Source organism: Piliocolobus tephrosceles, chromosome 1 (assembly GCF_002776525.5).
Source record: "Piliocolobus tephrosceles isolate RC106 chromosome 1, ASM277652v3, whole genome shotgun sequence".
NCBI lineage: Eukaryota > Metazoa > Chordata > Mammalia > Primates > Cercopithecidae > Piliocolobus > Piliocolobus tephrosceles.
The window spans coordinates 92,671,859-92,692,074 of NC_045434.1; the positions used below are offsets into that span (position 1 = coordinate 92,671,859).

Here is a 20,216-nt window from a genome sequence, read left to right on the forward strand (position 1 = left end):
GCATTATCTTCATTTAAGGTCAAATTGGGCAGACATCTCCACATCCCCAGCCCTGTCACCTGTTTCTGGAATCTATCACTGAGTGGCTCTGTAATCTGTCCCTCAGTTTTCCACCTTCATATCACACCTCTCCTCGAGTTCTCCAGTGTCTGTTGGGGACGGATGGGGCAAAGCCAGCTACAGAAGAAAGGATAAGGAGTTTGTTCTCCCTCTGGATGTTTGGTGACAGATGGAGAGTGCTGGTCTATACTGCTTGGAGACTAAATTGGCAAAGCCAGTGGTGGGGGGAGGTGCCCCGGCTGGGTGGAGGGTCTCCAGGGCCAAATCACCCACATGCCTGGTGGGGTGCTGGAACTAGGGATGCCTGGTTCCAGCAAGGGGCAGGCCCGCCCACCTGTCTGGTGCCAAGGCAGCTTCCTTTCTCCAATTAAACACTAATGAGGTGTCATTAACCCTTACCTTGCCTGCCAATCCTCAAGTCGAACTCAAATTTGTGGTCTCACAGTGAGGGAAGGGGAGGAAAGGAGGGCTTCTGGAGAGCTGAGTGCTGGTGAGGGGACCAAGAGAAAAGAAGGCAGGATCAGAGGCCTGAGTAGCATGCATGGTTATCCTCTGCGGGCTTCTGAAGGATCCTAGAAATGGGTATCCCACTGTCAGAAGGCATTTATTCTTTTGTTCCTTGATTCAACAATTATTAAGCACCTCACCTACTCCTACTAAGTAAATACTAGGCTGCATACTAGATGCTGGGGATACACACTTGCATAAGACAAGATCGCTTCCCTTAAGGGATCTTCAGATTACCCAAGGAGAGAGACTCGCCAATGAGTAATTATAATGCAAAGTGAAAATGCTAATATAGAGCCATATACAAAGTGTTATGGGAACATGGGGAAAACGGGTCGTCAGAGAAGGCTTTGATTTTGAAGGACAAAGTTTATGGCAGAGAGGGGATGTGTAGAATAATGTCTGTGAGTTTGACACAATGTGGGTCTATGTTTGGATGTGTTTTCAGGACTGCCGGTGTCTGCCCTCCCAGAGCGGCATGTTTTGCATCTGTATGTATGTGTGTGAGTGTGTATGTGTGTTGTGTCTGGAATCCCTTCTCCTGAAACACATTGTGGTTTTATTACAGATCAATGTTTGCTGTGAAGCTCTTCAGCAGATTGGCCTGAACCTGCCCAGCCCAGGGGAGGGGAAGTGGAGACTGATGTTGGCTCCTCGGGAAAGGGTGGGCAGGCACCATCTTCACACCTGGGGGCCCAGACCCCTGGCTCCCCAAGTGGCAGCAGGATGACCAAGGAAGGCAAAGGGTTGGGTCCCAGGCTTTGTAGGGTGTGCCCAGGCTGTAGTCCTCTCTGTCTGTAACTCCTCAGAGGAGACACGGGGGTTACCACTACCATTCCCCACCAAGATCACAGGCCCCCTCCCCCAACCTGTTCTTCTTCTGTCTGTGGAGGAGCAGGCCAGCTCAGACCTGTTTGCTGGCTCTCCCACAGGGAGCAGATCCTTTCCAGGGGACACAGAGGGCTGGGAATGCTGGGGCCTACTGGGTGGCTGCCAGATAGTCCACCCTGGCTCTCCAAGGCTCTCTCCATCCTGGATTCTCCCCACCCACTCTGGGGTGCCACTTTTCGGGTTTTTGCCCAGACACAACCATTTTTGCCAAGGAAGGCTTCAACCACTAGGCAGAGGGTGGGGGCCAGAGCTCTGGCAGGGAAGACTTGTTGGGGGTGGTGGTTGTGATGCTACTCAGAGACCTCTGCTCCAATCTCTCTGCCTCCTTGCAACCACTGTCTTCCTTTCTTTCTTTTTTAAGAGACAGGGTTTCACTCTGTTGCTCGGGCTCAAGGGCAATGGTGTGATCACTGCTCACGGCAGCCTCAAACTTCTGGACTCAAGTCATCCTCCTGCCTCAGCCTCCCAAAGTGCTAGGATTGATTACACATGTGAGCCACTGCATGGGCATTGCAGCCACTTTCTTTTCTTTTTTTTTTTTTTTTTCTTTTTGAGATGGAGTCTCGCTGCGTTGCTCAGGCTGGAGTGCAGTGGCGCCATCTCGGCTCACTGCAAGCTCTGCTTCCCTGGTTCACGCCATTCTCCTGCCTCAGCCTCCTGAGTAGCTGGGACTACAGGCACGTGCCACCACGCCCGGCTAATTTTTTGTATTTTTAGTAGAGACAGGGTTTCACCGTGTTAGCCAGGATGGTCTCGATCTCCTGACCTCGTGATCCGCCCCCCTCGGCCTCCCAAAGTGTTGGGATTACAGGCGTGAGCCACCGTGCCCAGCCACTGCAGTCACTTTCTAGAAAGCTAAACTTTGGTGAAAGTCTGGATCTAGGAAGACTTTTAAGGCTTAAGGAAAGTCTCTGGGGTCTGAGGAGAAGGTCAAGGACCCCTTCTTCCACACTGTCGAGAATAGAGACTTCCTTTTTTGACTGTAACCTCCTCATCTCATTCCATCTAATCTTTTCCTACCCCTTGCATACTTTCCAAGCCCTAGGTCACATCTGTCACTATGATAGCTATTAGAAAGCTTGGAAATGAGGGAGAACAAATGGAAAAGAGTCTGGGCTGGTCTTGGTGGGCAGGCCTCAGTAGATAACCTCTTAATTACAAGAAACCCTCCATTAATCCAGTGCCTCTGGGATCCTAAACACTGTGCTAAGTGCTTCCCAGGGATTATAGATCTTAATCCTCATAACGACCAGCTCCCTGAGGTGGGGCATTATTATCCCCATTTTACAGATGAGGAAGCAGTCTCAGAGAAGTTAAGTGACTAGCATAGTTAGCGAGTGGTAGAACTGGAATTCGAATCCAAGCCCAGGCTGTTCATTGCTAAGCCAATACTGCCTCCCTCTCAGCTTCTCTCGAAATAGCATTCAGAGGACTCACACACAACTCTAGTGTAACACCCCAGAACTGCCTCCCCACTCCAGGCTTCATGGCTTGCTGGACTCATTAGAGGGATCAGGGCATGACCAGAATCAGAGGTGATTACACCCCAATGCCACCCACCAAGCCCTGCATCCTAATTTTCTGTGAACTGGACCACATATCAGTGCCCATGTTCCCTGCTGTCAGACATGTATGCGGTCCCATGTCAACTCATGGATGTTAGAGCATCCTCAGAGCCATGCTGACACACACACTTGCTGGCACCCAGGTTTCCCAGTTAGGACTGCACCAACAGCCTGCCTGGGCTGGGCTCACACACGGGCCCTGTGCAAGGTGCAGAACCTGTGAATATTTCATGCCTGGAGCTGGCAGCTGCCTCTCTTGCTCACATGTGTGCCTGATCTTCCCTCTCACACGATCCTTGTTTATTTGTTTAATGAATTATTTATCCATGGCCCCCACTTCCCTCCTGACCTCCCCCTTCCCCAGGCCCTAGCCTCCATGATTTATTGAACACAGCTCAGCTCTGTGGTTGCCACCTACTGTCCCAGAAGCTGCCTTGGGCCACACAGCCTGAGAGCTCCCTCTGTCCCATACCTGCTCAGCTCCCTGCTTCCTTGGCCCCTGAGGGATGGAGGAGAGTGAGGCATCATGTCAGAGTCCTCCCAGGAGCTGAGCTCAGTGCCCTGGGAGAGATCATGGCAGCCAGCAGTGTGCTAGCAAGCCCAAGGGTCACAGCCTGCAGGTAAGGAGGAGGAGGCCTGAAGCCCTGAAGACAGGACCAGCCCCATGGAGGGAGCTCCAAACTCCACAGAGGCCCTCATCCAACAGAGAGGTAGTTCAGGGCCCAGGCCTTAGACACCAGTTTTTCACACTATAGGTTGTGATCCACTGGGAATGGTAAAGTCAAGAAGTCAGTTTTATGGGCCTCAACCAGCTTTTTATTTTACTGTTTTTAATTTTAAAACTAGAACAGAGGAAAATATCATAGTGCATCCTCTGTAGTAAGGGTATTGTTTCATGAAACTTATTATTTCAATTGAATATGTGTGTGTGTATGAGAGTGTGTGTGTGTGTGTGTGTGTGTGTTACTGAATTGCAATACAAAATATAATCCTACTGTGGTGGATCACAGTCAGGAACAATCTGAGTTACAGTTACATGCAAACGTCTAGGCCCCATCAATAGAGGCCTGGGTCCTTCCATGACTCACATGCCACAGAGAGAGGCCTGGGCCTTTAGATTAGGCCCCCAGCATGTGGACAGTGGCTCAGATCTTTTTCATTTTTTTTTTTTTTTCTTTGAGACGGAGTCTCGCTCTGTCACCCAGGCTAGAGTGCAGTGGCCGATTCTCAGCTCACTGCAAGCTCCGCCTCCTGGGTTTACGCCATTCTCCTGCCTCAGCCTCCCGAGTAGCTGGGACTACATTAGCTGGGACTACAGGCGCCCGCCACCTCGCCCGGCTAGTTTTTTGTATTTTTTAGTAGAGACGGGGTTTCACTGTGTTAGCCAGGATGGTCTTGATCTCCTGACCTTGTGATCTGCCCGTCTCGGCCTCCCAAAGTGCTGGGATTACAGGCTTGAGCCACCGCGCCCGGCCAGTGGCTCAGATCTTATACACAGGGACTCAGTCCCTAGAGGAGCCCAGACCTTATGAATAGAGGCCTATAGACAGACATAGGCATTATAGATAGAAGCACATATCCTGTAGACAGAATTGCCATATATGGTGGTATAGTTTATGCATAACACAAAGGAGCCACCCAAGGGGAAGGGGACATCAGCCCAAGCTCCCTCACTAAGACAGGGAGCCACATAGAGCCACTTCTCACTGAAGGAGGCTGCACCTTTGTTTTTGCACAAAGGCACCACTTGCCAAGAGATGCACCCTAGGGACTGAGCCTGCAAAGAAGGGTCCTTTTTCTAATTCACACAAAGGCCCAAATCAGCTAGCAGCCCTATGGATAGAGGCCCAGGTAGACGAAGCACTAGATCCCATGGACACAGGCCTAGCTAGGACCTCTAGAGAGTATCTCAACTTCAAAACCAGAGGCTTCAACCCCATAGAGAGAGCTGCTTAAATCCTGCAGAGAGGGCTCCAGATTCTAAGAGAAGGGCTCAGTTATTATTGGAGGGTGGGTGTGGGGGTGCAGATTCTAAAGAGTACCCAGACCCTAAAGAAAAAGGCCCAAATTCTTAAGCAGAACCTAGATTCGATAAACAGGGATATAACTTTTCTAAAATGGAATTTAAAGTCCTAGACCAAACCAGCAAGTTCCTGTTCACTATCAATACGGGCAGTGTCTCTGCCAACTGTGGGCCCCTACAGAGAAGCTGACCTTGTGGAGCAGGGAATATGATTTGAGTGGAGGGGGCTGGGATTTGTGGCACCTGGAGTAAGCAGGTTAGCATCATTTGGGAGAAAAAAATCTCTCTGGGGATGAGGAGCCTGGAGGGAGGGAGAGCTGTTTGCAAAGTTCCCCACTCCCATCCCAAGGGGCCTAATTTGTTTGCTGGCTCCTGAGAAGGAAGAAGAGATCTCCTGGGGTGGAGAGGAGCCCAGAGAAGACAGAGCCTACTCTCACCTGGCAGCAGTCAGACACACAGCCTATTCTGGATAGCACCGCCCCTACCCCCAGCCTAGCACCTGAGGCTGACTTGTGGTCAAGACCCTGTCCTGCCACAGATAAGCAGATGCAGAGGTAGGGGGTTGCCTGCATGTTCCCTTCCCTGAAGGATAGAAGCAATGCCTGAAGGATAGGCAGCATGCCTGTCTCCCTGGACACAGGTGGTTGGCTTGCGTTCTGATAACCCAGTTAGGCCTGGTTCTGCCCCGTCTGGGCCTCTCCAAAAGAGAAGAGATAAGGGGCGGATAGCCCTAGGTCTGGTTTCTGAACCCTTTTCCTGAACTTCTACTTCCTAGGAAGAGAGGAGAGCAAGGAACTGTGTGTGTCGGGATGCATATGGATTTGTGTGTGTGTTGTGTGTGGATGGATATAGGTGTGTGCTCAGGTGTCTTTGTGCCTGGGTGTCTCCAGATCTCTAGCAGTCTGACTATGCCCTTTCCTGTATGTGTCTGGAAGGTGTACCTGTGTGTCCGCATGTCTGTGTCAGGCGTCTGTGTCTGAAGAGGCTCTGCCTTTGGGTTACTGTGTCTTTTTTCCTGAATGTGTGTGTGTGATGTGTGTGCTTGGGTGTCACTGTGAGGACAATGACTGTGGTGAGAGCTGGAACACAAGGTGCTCTGCCCTCTGACTCAGGACAGCGTCTCTGAGAGTAGGAGTGAGAATGCCTGGGGACACCCCTGGCTGCCCCGGGAGGGGCCCTGCCTAAGTGCCAGTAAAGAATCCTCTGTAGGTGTCCAGGGAACCTTGCTTTGCCCCAGCTGACTCTCTCCTTGAACCCTCCTGCGCCTTGGGTTCTGGACCGCTGAAGGCTCTTACAGCACCTAGTATTGACATTCTGGGGGGCTGAGCTCTTTTACTCTGCCTCCAAGAAAACAAGCCTCATGCTCAGCTGGGGGCTTCAGGTCACCAGCTGTCAGGGCCTTGGTGCCAGCTGAGGACTTCTCCACCACCCTTCTGTGCCCACCTGAGTCCTCATGCACACGGGAAAAGGGGGCATGGACGCAGCAGAGGGCCACAGTGTTCAGAAGGGAAGGGAGTCCAGCCCTACTTACTAAGAGGTCCTGGATCCCCAGCTTCTTCTCAAGTCTGCTTCTTTCTCCCATTCCCAGAGATGAATGGGCTTCCCTGAGGTCGAGATCCTTATCCTGGGTTCCCAAATCCTTCTGGGAAATTCAGCCTGGGGAGCAAAAGGCCCAGGACCAGCTGTAGCAAACTGAACCCAAGAGGGAGAGGCGAGGCATGCGCTGGTCTTTCCCGAAGGGGTAGCAGGGTCCCCAGCTCCCACGCGTCGCGCGCTCCCGGCCGGAGCGGGATGGGACCTGTCGGGGGCGCGCCAGGGGCGGGGCTTCGGGGGCGCGCCCAGGAGGGCGGAGGGAAGGGCTGGGGGCGTGGCCTAAGGCTGGGGGCCCGCGGCGGCGGCAGCAGGGAGCTGGGAAGCGCAGAAGCCGGGAGCGCGGGGCTCAGTCGGGGGGCGGCGGCGGCGGCGGCTCCGGGGATGGCGGCGGCTCCGCTGCTGCTGCTGCTGCTGCTCGTGCCTGTGCCGCTGCTGCCGCTGCTGGCCCAAGGGCCCGGAGGGGCGCTGGGAAACCGGCATGCGGTGTACTGGAACAGCTCCAACCAGCAGTGAGTCGGGGACCCTGGGAGTCCGCGCGTCCGGTGTCAGTGAGATGGGGAGCCGGTGGGCCCGAGAAGTCCTGGGGGATCCCGAGGTGGGAGTCCTGGGAGACCAGAGCTGGGGGCTGGGAGGGGACAGAGAGGGGGACGCACTCTGTGGGCGTCTAGGAAACTCGGGGGTGTCTGAAGAGGCTGTTGGGCTATAGTAAGGAGCGCTCGGGCCGTGCGGAGGAGGCTGCTGGAGGGGTCCCCCCACCCCATCTTGGCTTCTCTCCGCACCCGCCGCTGGAATAGCATGCCCCTGTCCCATAGTCCCCCCAGTTGGGCTGGGGTTTGGGGGTAGCGGTGCGCTGGGGATAGGCCGCTGCATTTTTGGGCCCAGGGATGACCTGTTTTTGGCCATGAGGGCTTCCAGGGGTTCTGTCTAGGACTCCTGCTTTTAAAAGTGGGGTCCAGAGCTGAGGCAGGGAGTCCGACCGAGCACCTCCCTAGAAGGAAGGCGAATGGGTTGTCTTGGTTGTGTGGATAAGCCCGGCTGGGGTGAGCTAGGGCTGGGTCGCCGAGTTGAGGGGCCCTGGGAATGCTGCTTGGTTAGGATGGGAACGTGGGGTACCGGCGAGAGGGAAGGAGGCAGAGAGATGTCGGTGTGTCACACACGCACACACACGCCCGGGCTGGGGACGGCGAATGGCTCCAAATGTGAGCGGGCGTGCGCGGCTGTCAGTGTGCGTGTGTGTCTGAGTGTGTGATTTGTGTGTCTGCGTCGGCGATCGTCTGGGGGTGGGAGCGGGCGGCGGGTCGGGGAAGGGGCTGCGGTCGCTGTCCGCGCGGCAGGCTGCGTCTGGGCTGGGGTGGCTGTTGGCGCCGCTGCGGTCTGGGCGGGTGTCAGGGCGGCCGTGTGGTTTCCCGGGGTGCGTGGCGCGGCGGCCGGGTGCTGGCTGCGGGGCCGGGTCCTCATTCTGCTCAGTCCTTGCTGCCCTTGTCTTCTCCTCCCCGCCACGCCGCCGTGTGTATCACCCAGGCCACCTTAGTGTGTGTCTGTTGGTAGCGGGGGATCCCTGGGGACGCGGGGGTCACTGTCACACCTGCCCGGGCGGTGGCGGCAGCACTGCCTCTGGCTCCCCACCCCAGGGACCGACCAGGGAGCAAATGGCCAGACCCCAGGGGAGGGGACCGGGAGGGCCGGGCGGCCGCGACCCCCCCAACCTTTCGGAGGAGGGGCCGCCGCTCGTCGCTCCGCTCTTTGTTGTTTGGGGCTCCGCGCCTCCGTTTGGGGCTCCGCGCCTCCCCCTCTCTCCCTCCTCGCGCCCGGAGTGTCAGACTGGGGGTGGGGATGAGCCAACGACGCCCCCCTCTCGCTTCCCATGGAAACCTCGGGGGTGGGGACGTGGCCCCTCCCCCCCGGAGCGGGACTCCAAGAACTCCGGGGGGCGCTGGGGGCTGACTTTCCAGCTCTATCTAGCTCAGCCCCCTCCCCCAGACTCACACGTCCGCCCCCCACCCCGCTAGAGTCTGGCGGGGAGTGGAGAGCTCGCAGGTGAGGGACCCCGGGTTCCCCGCCACCCTTGGAGCACCTCAGCGTTCTTAGGGGAAGCCAGAGCAGGGGAGGATGCGGGAATAGGTTTGGTGGGGGGAGGTGTTGATCAGGTTCCCCTCCCCCGCATACACCTGGGCGCAGGTGAAAGCTCGGGGAGCGGGTGGGGGAGCCCGGGTTCCGGGAGCCTCCCTTCTGTCCTCTCTACTCCGTGCGGGCCTGGGCCGGCAGAGGTAGGAGGGGGCGCACACTGGGCCAGGAGGCTGCCGCCGCCCCCGCCTCGCTTCCCGGGCCTTTGTTGCCGCTGCGCCCGGGCTCCCCGGCTCCCTCACTGCGGCAGCCGCGGCCCCATAAATCGTGAGAGCGACGTGCTCCGGAGCCGAGAGTGGAGAGGGCCGGGTAGCTGGGGGCGGGGCCGACCGAGCCACGGGCTCCCGCGCCCCCTCCCCCTAGTCACGTGAGCTGAGCTCCTGGCTCCCACCTCCTGTCACGTGCGGAGGGTCTCTGCCCCTTGGGGTCACGTGGGGAGGGTCTTGCGACCCCGCCTCCTGGGGGTCACGTGGGAGGGTGCTGATGGGACACGTGCGTCGGCCTCCTTTGACAGACCTGGGGACAGTGCCCTGCACACCGGCCACGACCTAGCCCTCTGCCCCCGACTCAGTACTTCCGTTTAGTCCCGTGGAATAGGAGAGACCTGTTCCCAATCTGGCCCAGAAACTAGGGGTGGGGGGACAGTATTGGAGGGATGCGTTAGAGTGTGAGGTCGAGGAGTCCCCTAAGCCGGGAATCGAACTTGGTGAGGCGGGTTGGGACGGCCGATGGCCAAATATATGCCCCCTGGCCTGTGTTTCATTTCTTTGCAGAGCTGAGCAAGGATGTTGGTATTCGCCCCTGTCTCAAGGAGCCTCAGGAACATCTTTCTGTATGACTGTCTCTCTACCTATCTCTGAAATGCTTCTGTTGCTGATCTGTTTCATTCATACATTCATTCAACAAATATTTATTGAGGCTCTACTACGTCCCTGATGGTCTTTCTCTGTGTTTTCTCCCAGTCTCTGAGTCTCAGCCCTGCACCCTTCCCTGTCTCGGCTTCTCTCCTTTGCGTCTCTATCTCCGTCTCCGCTGTCTGTGGGCCTCTCTGGCCTGCCTGTCTCTCCTGCTCTCCAAGACTCTCGGTTCTTGTTCTCTTCCCTGCCTCTCTCGGTTTCTGGCTTCTCTATCGCGCCGTGTCTCCCTTCCTTTCCCCTTTTAGTGAATCCGGCCTCTGCTAACCTCCCCTCTCGGTGTGTGTCTCCCCCTCACTCCGTCTCTGTGTCTCGCTTTCGGCGGGTCTCTCGCTCCTCTCCGCCGCTGCAGATCAATAAACCTTCGCCGCCGCCGCCGCCGCTGTCGCAGGGAGGAGGGGCGGAGGTGTCGGGCGCACTGATTCTCCCCTACCCGACGCGGCCCAGGGAAGCCTTGCGCCCAGACCCGGGCTGACCAGACTGGGACGGGAGGGGCGCCGAGGCCCAGGGCGCCTGAGGGGCGCAGGGGTGTCAGCGTGCAACCGCCGCCCCCCGAGCGTTCCCGCCACCACCGCCACCACCCTCAAAGCCCGGGCGCGCGGACCCCACGCCGCGCACACGTGGTCCGGCCTCGCCTGCTGGAGCGGGCGGCGCGCAGTCTCGGGGACGCGCGTTAGAGGGAAGAGGAACCCGGGTCTACGTTCTTTCTCCATCCCTTTAACTCTGCAGCCCGGCATCTAAGGCCGGGGCTGCGGGTGGGGGATGGCGAGGATTTGACAAGTTCAGGGCCCCCTGGGATACCTTCCCTACTCTCTGGTCTTGTTAGACACCCTGTTTACTGCCCTAATTGCTCCGGGCTGGGGGGAAAGTTTGCTCTTTCCCTGCTCCGCCCCCCGGCCCCTCCGCTGACACTCCAGGTTAAGTGAGGCCAGACGCGGGCCAGCAGGGCACTGAAAGAGACAGAGAGGTGTCAGGATGCGCCTCAGAAGCGGTGAGAGTCGGGAGAGACCGAAATAACGGGGTGAGAGGGCACCCCCTCCAAATGGGGTGTGTCGGCATTCGCCTTTCTGCAAGAGAGGCGAGAGGCTATAGGGAATGAAGTGGAGTAAGAAGAAAGAACAGTACGTAGGGGCAGAGCACAACCCGATCCCCAGTTCCCAGGCCACCCCCACCCTTCCGCAGGAGGTGCGGCCCTGGAGGCGGGGTTAGCTGCGGAGCTTCGCAGGGGCCCAGCGGCACCTCTCTCCCCGCACTACTAGGGAGAGGGAGGGAGGATGACAGTTTCAGTTAAAGTGCCCAAGCCATGCAGACACGTTGGGTCTCCAAAGAGTTGTGTCTGGGAATTCCTTGGCTCCCACCCCGTTTGTCCCCGTGCCCTCTGTGTACCAACTGGGCCCAGCCACCCCACCGGCAGGTCTTCCTCTCACATACCCAGCCTTGGGGGGATTTCAGGGGCTGTTCCTGCCACACAGCGCAGGAGTACTTAACAGATAGCTTCTCTTCACCTATGGTCGCCCTGCAATCTTTTTTATAAGGCTAGTCCTGCCCTGTTGAGGAAATGGAATTACCTGTAGGAATACCTTGGGTGTTGGCTTCCTCCCTGCTGGAATGGGGTGTGTTGTAGGGGGAACTGGGCGGTACAGCAGGGAGGGGCTGCTTCAGAGTGGGACTGGAAACATGGGTGAGGCTCAGAGACAGAGATCCCAGTGTGGCTGTGCAGCTGCTCCAGACCTGGCACCCTCACCGCTGGCGGCCCCCTCCCCAAGGCCTGAGGGGAGGAACAGACTATGGGGTTGGCAATGGACAGGCAAGCCTAGGATGGCAGCTTGGAGCCAGGCCTGGTCTAACCCGTTTTCCTGCTCCCAGTGCCCCAGGCCAAGACTCCTGCCCACCTGAGTGCCAGGGCAAGGGAGGGGCCTGAGTGACCCATTACTCCCATGGGAACGGAGTGGGGCTGATGGCATTCCTGATGACCCAAGGAGTCTGTGCCAATTCTTACTGGGGTACCTAAACATCAGCTCTCTGCCTGCCTCACTGCCAGGCTTGGAATGGGTTGCTGGTGGAGGGGACAGCACAGGCAAAGCCAAGGAAGTGGGGTCAGTGAGGAGGGACCCTCAAGGTCCCACCGCATGCAGAAGCCTCCACGCTCATTTCTTTAATGCATCTAATTACTGTTTGGGGAACTGGGTAGTGCCTGGTGACACAGAGAGCCAGTCTCTCCCCTCAGGGAGCTCACAGGGACTAGGGACCCCATGATTTGACATTTTGCCAGGAACCCCATGCCTTCCTGTGTCCACCACTCTCCTGGCACTGCCAAGATATGTGTATTCTTACGCTAAAGAAATTAGGGAAAACCCCTGCCCCCTCTCCATTCAGAGGTTTCTCCATCCCCACACCGCTCAGTACCGCCATCGAGGATGTTATTAAGACCAACACTTTGATGGTGACTAGCAAGGCAGGTGGGGATTACAAGGGACCCAGCATCTGCTTCTGTGTCCCAAAGAGGGATCAGGGAAATAAGAGGCGCAGCCATCTTGTCTAGGCCCTGTGCCCACTGCTCTGCCCAGCATCATTAAGGGGGGCCGTTGTGCCAGGTTGAGGAAGGAGGTGCACATTGCACAATGAGACAGAAGTTTGGGCTGGTTGGCATGATGCCACGTGGAGTCTTGGTGCTGAGTCCCTTAGCGCCCTCATGTGTTTAAAGTTCCTGGGAGCCTAATTGTCCTTGGCCTCAGGGTGGGGTCTCTGTCACGGGACTCAAGGTACAGAAGCCAGTGATACTGTAGGATGGGGAGGGCAGGGAGAGACCCCCAGATTGGTGGGGTCAACCAATACTGGCATGCGGGCCAGCACACATACAGCCCAGCTTTTCTGTGTGTCTGCCTCCTATGAGTGGGCGGTGGACATATTTGTGTGTGTGCCATAGAACTTATGCATGTATATGCATGAAACCGCCAAACATGCGTCTGTAAGGGCAGGTCCTGTTGGACTGGCCCCGGGGGTGGACTGGCAGCCGCAGGGAAGCATGGTGGGAGAAGCGATTGAGGGTGTGTGTGTCCCTCGGAAGGGATCCCTCCCACGTTCACCCTTGGCTTCCATCCCTCCCATCCCTCCTCCCGGCTGTTGAATTATGGGCGATGGACGGAGGAAATGCGGGCCTGGGTCTGGGAGTCACTGGGGCCTGCGCCGTTTCTGTGGCAACCAAAGCGTACGCTTCCTTCTTCCCTCCGCCCCTCTCCCTCGCCTCCTTTTCTTTGGAGGCAGGCCGGGCTTCCCTGCGCCTTTGCTACCCTCTGGTGGCCAACAGGAGAAGGACAGACCAAGAAGGAGGGCATGGAAGGAGAGTTAGGGGAGCGGCGGCACTAGGGCCCCGGGGGCAGAGACGGGGCTGAGCCGCGAGGAAGCTCGGAGGAAAAGTCTGGAGGCTACGCGGACCCTGGGGAGGGGCTGCGGAGCGGTCAGATGGAAAGCGGCTTTGCTCTGGAGTTTCTTCTCTCTGAGCCGCTTCCTCTTCCCCACAGCCTGCGGCGAGAGGGCTACACCGTGCAGGTGAATGTGAACGACTATCTGGATATTTACTGCCCGCACTATAACAGCTCGGGGGTGGGCCCCGGGGCGGGTCCGGGGCCCGGAGGCGGGGCAGAGCAGTACGTGCTGTACATGGTGAGCCGCAACGGCTACCGCACCTGCAACGCCAGCCAGGGCTTCAAGCGCTGGGAGTGCAACCGGCCGCACGCCCCGCACAGCCCCATCAAGTTTTCGGAGAAGTTCCAGCGCTACAGCGCCTTCTCGCTAGGCTACGAGTTCCACGCCGGCCACGAGTACTACTACATCTGTGAGTGACGGCGGCCGGGCGGGCGGGTCTGAACGCGAGGGTCTGAGTGACAGCCGGGGGGTGGAGCCCCGAGGCTCCGGGGCGGGGCCGGCTCGGCGGGCTCCAGGTCTCGCGGCTGAGAGACCCGGGAGAAGGCGTGGGCACGGGGCGCCTCAGGGGTTCAGCTTAGACAAGGTCGTGGGGCCAAGAGAGGAGTTTGGTGACAGTCCCAAGTTTGGGCTGCGGAGAATCGCTGTTTCTGTGAGGGACATTCTGGGGTTGGAACATCAGGGATCCCAGTTTCTTAAGGGATGGGATCAAAGGGGCTTCTGGGGCCGACAGCAGAGCTACAGTGACCTGTGTCCAAAGGGTAGGGGAGCTCCTGAAGGAGACCGCCCGACGGGGACAGTTTGAAGGGGGTGAGAAATAGAGCCATCGAGGGAGGGCACAGGGCACGAATTGGGCGAAAGTGACTCAGGGCCCTGTCTCCTCCCCAGCTACGCCCACTCACAACCTGCACTGGAAGTGTCTGAGGATGAAGGTGTTCGTCTGCTGCGCCTCCAGTGAGTAGACTCGGCTCCGAGCCGCGCCCCCATCCTCAGCTCCCTGCTTTGGGGCTCCCCTGGCTTCCTGGGGGTGGGGGTGGAGGGCACAGGTGAAGGGGGCTTGCTCCCCAGCCGTAGCAAGGGGAGGGAATCCTGGCCCTGACTCTCCCCTCCTCTCTCCCCACCCGCACCCCACCCCGCAGCATCGCACTCCGGGGAGAAGCCGGTCCCCACTCTCCCCCAGTTCACCATGGGCCCCAATGTGAAGATCAACGTGCTGGGTGAGTCTGCGCAGCGCCCTCTGGTGGCCACTGCTGGAACCGCAGCCCCCCACCCGGGTGCCTGCCCACCTCGCATGCCTTTCCCAGGGGCACTGATCCTTCCTACCCCGTGGGTGATCACGTCCCTGGCTCCACTGCTGCTGCCGCTGCCGCGTGCCCCTGCCCTGGCGCGCAACCCAGCCCTCACCAGTCTGTCTATTCCTCTATCCACAGAAGACTTTGAGGGAGAGAACCCTCAGGTGCCCAAGCTTGAGAAGAGCATCAGCGGAACCAGCCCCAAACGGGAACACCTGCCCCTGGCCGTGGGCATCGCCTTCTTCCTCATGACGTTCTTGGCCTCCTAGCTCTGCCCCCTCCCCTGGCGGGGAGAGATGGGGCGGGGCTTGGAAGGAGCAGGGAGCCTTTGGCCTCTCCAAGGGAAGCCTAGCAATGGAGCCTAGACCCCTCCTCCAGTGGCTAGAAGTGGGGCCTGCACCATACATCTGTGCCCGCCCCCTCTACCCCTTACCCCCAGGTAGGGCACTGTAGTGGACCAAACACAGGGACAGCCATGGGTCCCAGGTGGCCTTGTGGCTCTGGTAATGTTTGGTACCAAACTTGGGGGCCCAAAAGGGCAGTGCTCAGGACTCCCTGGCCCCTGGTACCTTCCCCTGACTCCTGGTGCCCTCTCCCTTTGTCCCCCCAGAGAGACAGATGCCCCCAGAGAGAGCAAATCGAAGCATGGGAGGCACTCCCATTGCTCTCCAGGGGCAGAACGTGGGGAGGGGACTAGATGGGCAAGGGGCAGCATTGCCTGCTGTCTCCTTCCCCTGTTTACAGCAATAAGCACGTCCTCCTCCCCCACTCCCACTTCCAGGATTGTGGTTTGGATTGAAACCAAGTTTACAAGTCGTCACCCCTGGGGGGGCGGGCAGTGGACAAGGATGGCAAGGGGTGGGCATTGGGGTGCCAGGCAGGCATGTACAGACTCTATATCTCTATATATAATGTACAGACAGACAGAGTCCCTTCCCTCCTTAACCCCCTGACCTTTCTTGACTTCCCCTTCCAGCTTCAGACCCCTTCCCCACCAGGCTAGGCCCCCCACACCTGGGGGACCCCCTGGCCCCTCTTTTGTCTTCTGTGAAGACAGGACCTATGCAACGCACAGACACTTTTGGAGACCGTAAAACAACAGCGCCCCCTCCCTTCCAGCCCTGAGCCGGGAACCATCTCCCAGGACCTTGCCCTGCTCACCCTATGTGGTCCCACCCATCCTCCTGGGCCTTTTTCAAGTGCTTTGGCTGTGACTTTCATACTCTGCTCTTAGTCTAAAAAAAATAAACTGGAGATAAAAATAACTGAGTGTGTGTGATTTCAAGGGGCCATCACCCTTCTGTTACGCTTGTTAAACCCCACAGGTCACAGGGCCTGGGTAGGAGAGGGAATTCTGGGGCCAAAGAGTCACAACAAGATGTTCAGACCTTATTCTGGGGCTCATCTTCTTTATAAAGGCGACGCTGCATGGAAAGAGTAACAGGGGCCTCCTGGCAGGGCCTGGTTGACTTTGGGCAAATCACTCAACCTCTCTGATTCTCAGGTATCCCACCAGAAAAACTGGTTGTGGTATCTCTCTGTCAGGGTTGGTGTAGGGATTAAATGATGTAAGGAGTTAAAGGCTCCATCAATGATGGTTTCCACCTTTTCTTCCCCTTCCATTCTGTAATTGAGGTTCTTGACTGGAGTCTATGGATTTCAGGGGATTTGAGAACCTAGACAGAAAAAAAAATCTATCTTTATTTTCACTTGCCTATAACTAAAATGTAACATTCTCTTGTGTGCTTGGGCAGCAAGCCATAATAGTATTAATAGTACCTGTGACTTTGTAACCAGAAATCACAGATGTTTTCAGGCTGCATTATAGTTGTTGAAGATATCTCAAAATACCATTTACACTCATTAGTACTTTGAAATGATCATAGTTGTTAGGCCTTCCTCATTTTTAATGTGTTAATAAGAAAGCATATATATTACTATATCAATAAATGTAGATGTTTTGATAACGTTCAATATAATCAGCTTCCTTTATAACCCTTTGTAATTTTACTCATTTCAAACATTATGCCCAAGGGGCTGGGAGTTTGCTGGGGCTGGGGCTGCTCATAACTACACCACCCTGCATGGCTCAGGAGGGCAGAGGGGAAAGAAGGCAAAAGACGGGAGAACAGCCACTTCCCGGGGGCCACAGGGCGAGGTCAGGGTTTACAGGCCAGCGCAGCCTAAGGGAGTGCGGACAGGGGCTGAAATGTGCCTGCAACTTCACTTGCTGAGCCAAGTGCCTGGCCCAGGGAGGAGACACCTTATTTCCAAGCTGTGCACCCATGGGACTCCATCCCACCCAGGCTCTCTAATTGGCACTGTGTGGGCAGGCCGGATCCTGTGTGCCCCTGCAGCTCTTGCCAGCTGCTTTGTGAGAGTGAGCCCTTGGTGGCAGGGACTGTGTTTTCTCCTCCTCTCTCCCCATGAAACATGGAAAATGGAATCTCAGCTGGACTCTGGAGAGTGGGTGGGTTTCCCAGCAGCGGAACAGGGAGGAGTGTGGGGTGGGAGAGCAGGTGGGGAAAGAACTGGGGGCAGCCACTAGACCAGTCTGAGACTCCCTGCATACTGATAAAGACAGGAAAGGTGGGCCTATCCATCCAATCATCCAGGCATTTAATCCACATTTATCGAGCACCTGCCAAGTGCCAGGCTCTATCCTGGGTATTGGAGACACAACATATAGCCTCTACCCCAGAATAAGCTCATACTTTAGTATATGTTGATGTATGAGCAGAAATCGGTAACGCACACATACATAACTGACAACCAGCTCTTTCGTGGGTAAATGCCTGGGGGCTGTGGGAATGCCAAGAAAAAGCACACATTTGCCTAGGGACAAAGGGAAGAGGCTTCAGGGAGGAGGAGATACACAGAGCTGGGGTTGGGTCCTGTTGGGGAGAATCTCCAGGGCCTTGAAGCATGCAGACTGAGGACTTGTCTCATGAGGGAGCTCATAGCAGTGGGCCTGGGCTGCAGGCTTGCTTCAATCCCCAGACCAGGCAGGATAGGGGCTGGCCAGCTGGGCTCAGGGAGGGCCTTGTGGATTCAAAAATTCAGGAATGGTAAGACTGAAAGGGCCAAGCGCTTTGGGCAGTAACTAGAATAAGCCAACTTCCATTTACTGAGCACCTCCTATGTGCCGAGTGATGCGCCTTTGTAAGCCTCACTATTCCAATAACACAGATGAGGATCTAAGACTAGGGTCACACAGCCTGGCTAATTATAGGGCTGGCATTCAAAGTGGGTCTAATAGGAGGCTGAGGTTGGGAGGACCACTTGACCTCAGGAGCTTAATGCCAGCCCAGGTAATATAGCAAGACCCCATCTTTTATTTTTATTTTTATTTTTATTTTTTTGAGACGGAGTCTCACTCTGTTGCCCAGGCTGGAGTGCAGTGGTGCCATCTTGGCTCACTGCAACCTCCGCCTCCCGGTTTCAAGTGATTCTCCTGCCTCAGCCTCCCGAGTAGCTGGGATTACAGGTGCATATGCCACCAAGCCCGGCTAATTTTTGTATTTTCAGTAGAGACGGGGTTTCGCCATGTTGGCCAGGCTGTTCTTGAACTCCTGACCTCAGGTGATCTGCCTACCTCAGCCTCCCAAAGTGCTGGGATTACAGGTGTGAGCCACTGTGCCCAGTCGACCCTATCTTTAAAAAAACAAAAACAAAACGAATGGCCAAGCACAGTGGCTCAGGCCTCTAATCCCAGCACTTTGGGAGGCTGAGGTAGGAGCATCACTTAAGCCCAGGAGTTCGAGACCAGCCTGGGCAACATAGGAAGACTCCGTCTGTACAAAAAAATTTAAAAATCCAGGTGTGGTGACAAACCTGTAGTCCCAGCTACTGGGAAGACTGAGGCAAGTGGATCGCTTGAGCCCAGGAGTTCAAGACCAGCCAGGGCAACATAGTGAGACCCTGTCTCTACCAAAAAAAAAAAAAAAAAAAAAAAAGCTAGGCGTGATGGTATACACCTGTAGTTCTAGCTACTCAGGAGGCTGAGATGGGAGAATTGCTTGAGCCCAGGAGGTCACGGCTGCAATGTGCTATGATCACACCACTGCACTCCAGCCTGGGTGACAGAGCAAGAGCAAGAACTTTTTTTTTTTTTTTTTCCCGAGGCGGAGTTTCACTCTTGTTGCCCAGGCTGGAGTGCAATGGTATGATCTCAGCTCACTGCAACCTCTACCTCCCGGGTTCAAGTGATTCTTCTGCCTCAGCCTCCCGAGTAGCTGGGATTACAGGCATGAGTCACCACACCCGGCTAATTTTGTATTTTTAGTAGAGACGGGGTTTCTCCATGTTGGTCAGGCTGGTCTCGAACTCCCAGCCTCAGGTGATCCACCCGCCTTGGCCTCCCAAAGTGCTGGGATTACAGGCCAGAGCCACCGTGCCCGGCTGATCCTGTCTTTTAAATAAATAAATAAGTAAATTGGCCAGGCACTGTGGCTCACACTTGTAATCCCAGCACTTGGGAGGCCAAGGTGGGCAGATCATTTGAGGTCAGGAGTTTGAGACTAGCCTGGCCAACATGGCGAAACCCAGTCTCTACTAAATATACAAAAATTAGCCAGGCGTGTGGTGCATGTCTGTAATCCCAACTACTCAGGAGGCTGAGGCAGGAGAATCGCTTGAACCTGGGAGGCGGAGGTTACAGTTGGTCGAGATAGAGCCACTGCACTCCAGCCTGGGCGACAGAACAAGACTCCGTCTCTCAAAAATAACTAACTAAATAAATAATAAACAAATGAAATCAGTTTTAAAAGCTGCGGAACCCTGCTGAGGATTTTCCCCTCCAGCGAGGCTTTCAATCCCAGAGCATGAAAGGGAGACTGGGGAGAGAGGTCTGCAGTTACATGGCCAGACACCAGTGACCCTGAGCCTGTCTGGTACAGGGCCCTACTTTGTTTGTTTTATGTTTTTTTTTGAGACGGAGTCTCGCTCTGTCGCCCAGGCTGGAGTGCAGTGGCGCGATCTCAGCTCACTGCAAGCTCCACCTCCTGGGTTCATGCCATTCTCCTGCCTCAGCCTCCAGAGTAGCTGGGACTACAGGTGCCCGCCACCACACCCAGCTAATTTTTTGTATTTTTGGTAGAGACAGGGTTTCACCGTGTTAGCCAGGATGGTCTCCATCTCCTGACCTCGTGATCCACCCACCTCGGCCTCCCAAAGTGCTGGGATTACAGGCGTGAGCCACCGTGCCCAGCCCAGGGCCCTACTTTGTGACACCAAGGTCTGCAGAGCCCAGGGCATCCTGGCCAAGGCAGTGGTGAGATGTCAACCAGGCACAGTGCTATGGCCTGAGGGCAGAGACTGAAGGGAGAGAAGGAAAGAGACCTGAAGTGCAGACCCAATGCCTACTGATGGATGGGAGAGGAGAGAATAGAATGGGCAGAACAGAATAGCTTCAGATATGGGACTGAGCAAGACATGGGGGAGTGGAGCAGATGGCAACAGGGCCACAGCTGGTGAACGGGAAGCCAGGAAGAGCTCCCCGCTTTCTACTGCCCAACCCCAGCACCTGGGAGCCCTTACAATTGACTGGTAGCCGCCAGATGGTGCCCCAGGGCCTGGACATTCTGCTCATCCTGCTCTCCCACCCCAAAGCACAGCCCCCAGGCAAGGGAACTTCAAGTCAGTGAACTGTGCGGGCTCCAGACTGGCAGAGCCCCTTCCACAAGGGCAGCGGCCTCACCCTGGGCAGGGTTTTCTTCACCCTTATTTTGTCTCATACTGGCCGCCTCCAGCACGGGCACAAAGAGGGCTCCCATCTGACACGCTGGCATTCCCAGAGGCTGTCACAGGTTAATGCCGCCAACAC

The 20,216-nt window shown here is 56.4% G+C and overlaps 1 protein-coding gene across 2 annotated transcripts; it reads left to right on the forward strand.

Moving 5' to 3' along the window:
- The first annotated feature begins 7,020 nt into the window (after nt 1-7,020).
- Nucleotides 7,021-15,657, forward strand: EFNA3 (ephrin A3). 2 transcript variants are annotated; one of them, XM_023213910.1, is made up of 4 exons: nt 7,021-7,148; nt 13,199-13,512; nt 13,989-14,054; nt 14,531-15,657. In XM_023213910.1, the coding sequence occupies exons 1-4, from the start codon at nt 7,021-7,023 to the stop codon at nt 14,659-14,661; spliced, it is 639 nt and encodes a 212-aa protein (XP_023069678.1). In that variant the 3' UTR covers nt 14,662-15,657. The 2 variants fall into 2 exon arrangements, with proteins under 2 accessions (XP_023069678.1, XP_023069677.1); XM_023213909.1 differs by lacking the exon at nt 7,021-7,148 and adding an exon at nt 14,240-14,317 and having other exon boundaries at nt 13,107-13,512.
- The last annotated feature ends 4,559 nt before the right edge of the window (nt 15,658-20,216 follow it).

Coding starts and splice junctions, on each gene's coding strand:
- EFNA3 (XM_023213909.1), top strand. CDS start 13,140: ATGGAAAGCGGCTTTGCTCTGGAGTTTCTTCTCTCTGAGCCGCTTCCT. Junction 13,513..13,988: donor CCACGAGTACTACTACATCT/GTGAGTGACGGC, acceptor TCTCCTCCCCAG/CTACGCCCACTCACAACCTG. Junction 14,318..14,530: donor TGTGAAGATCAACGTGCTGG/GTGAGTCTGCGC, acceptor CTCTATCCACAG/AAGACTTTGAGGGAGAGAAC.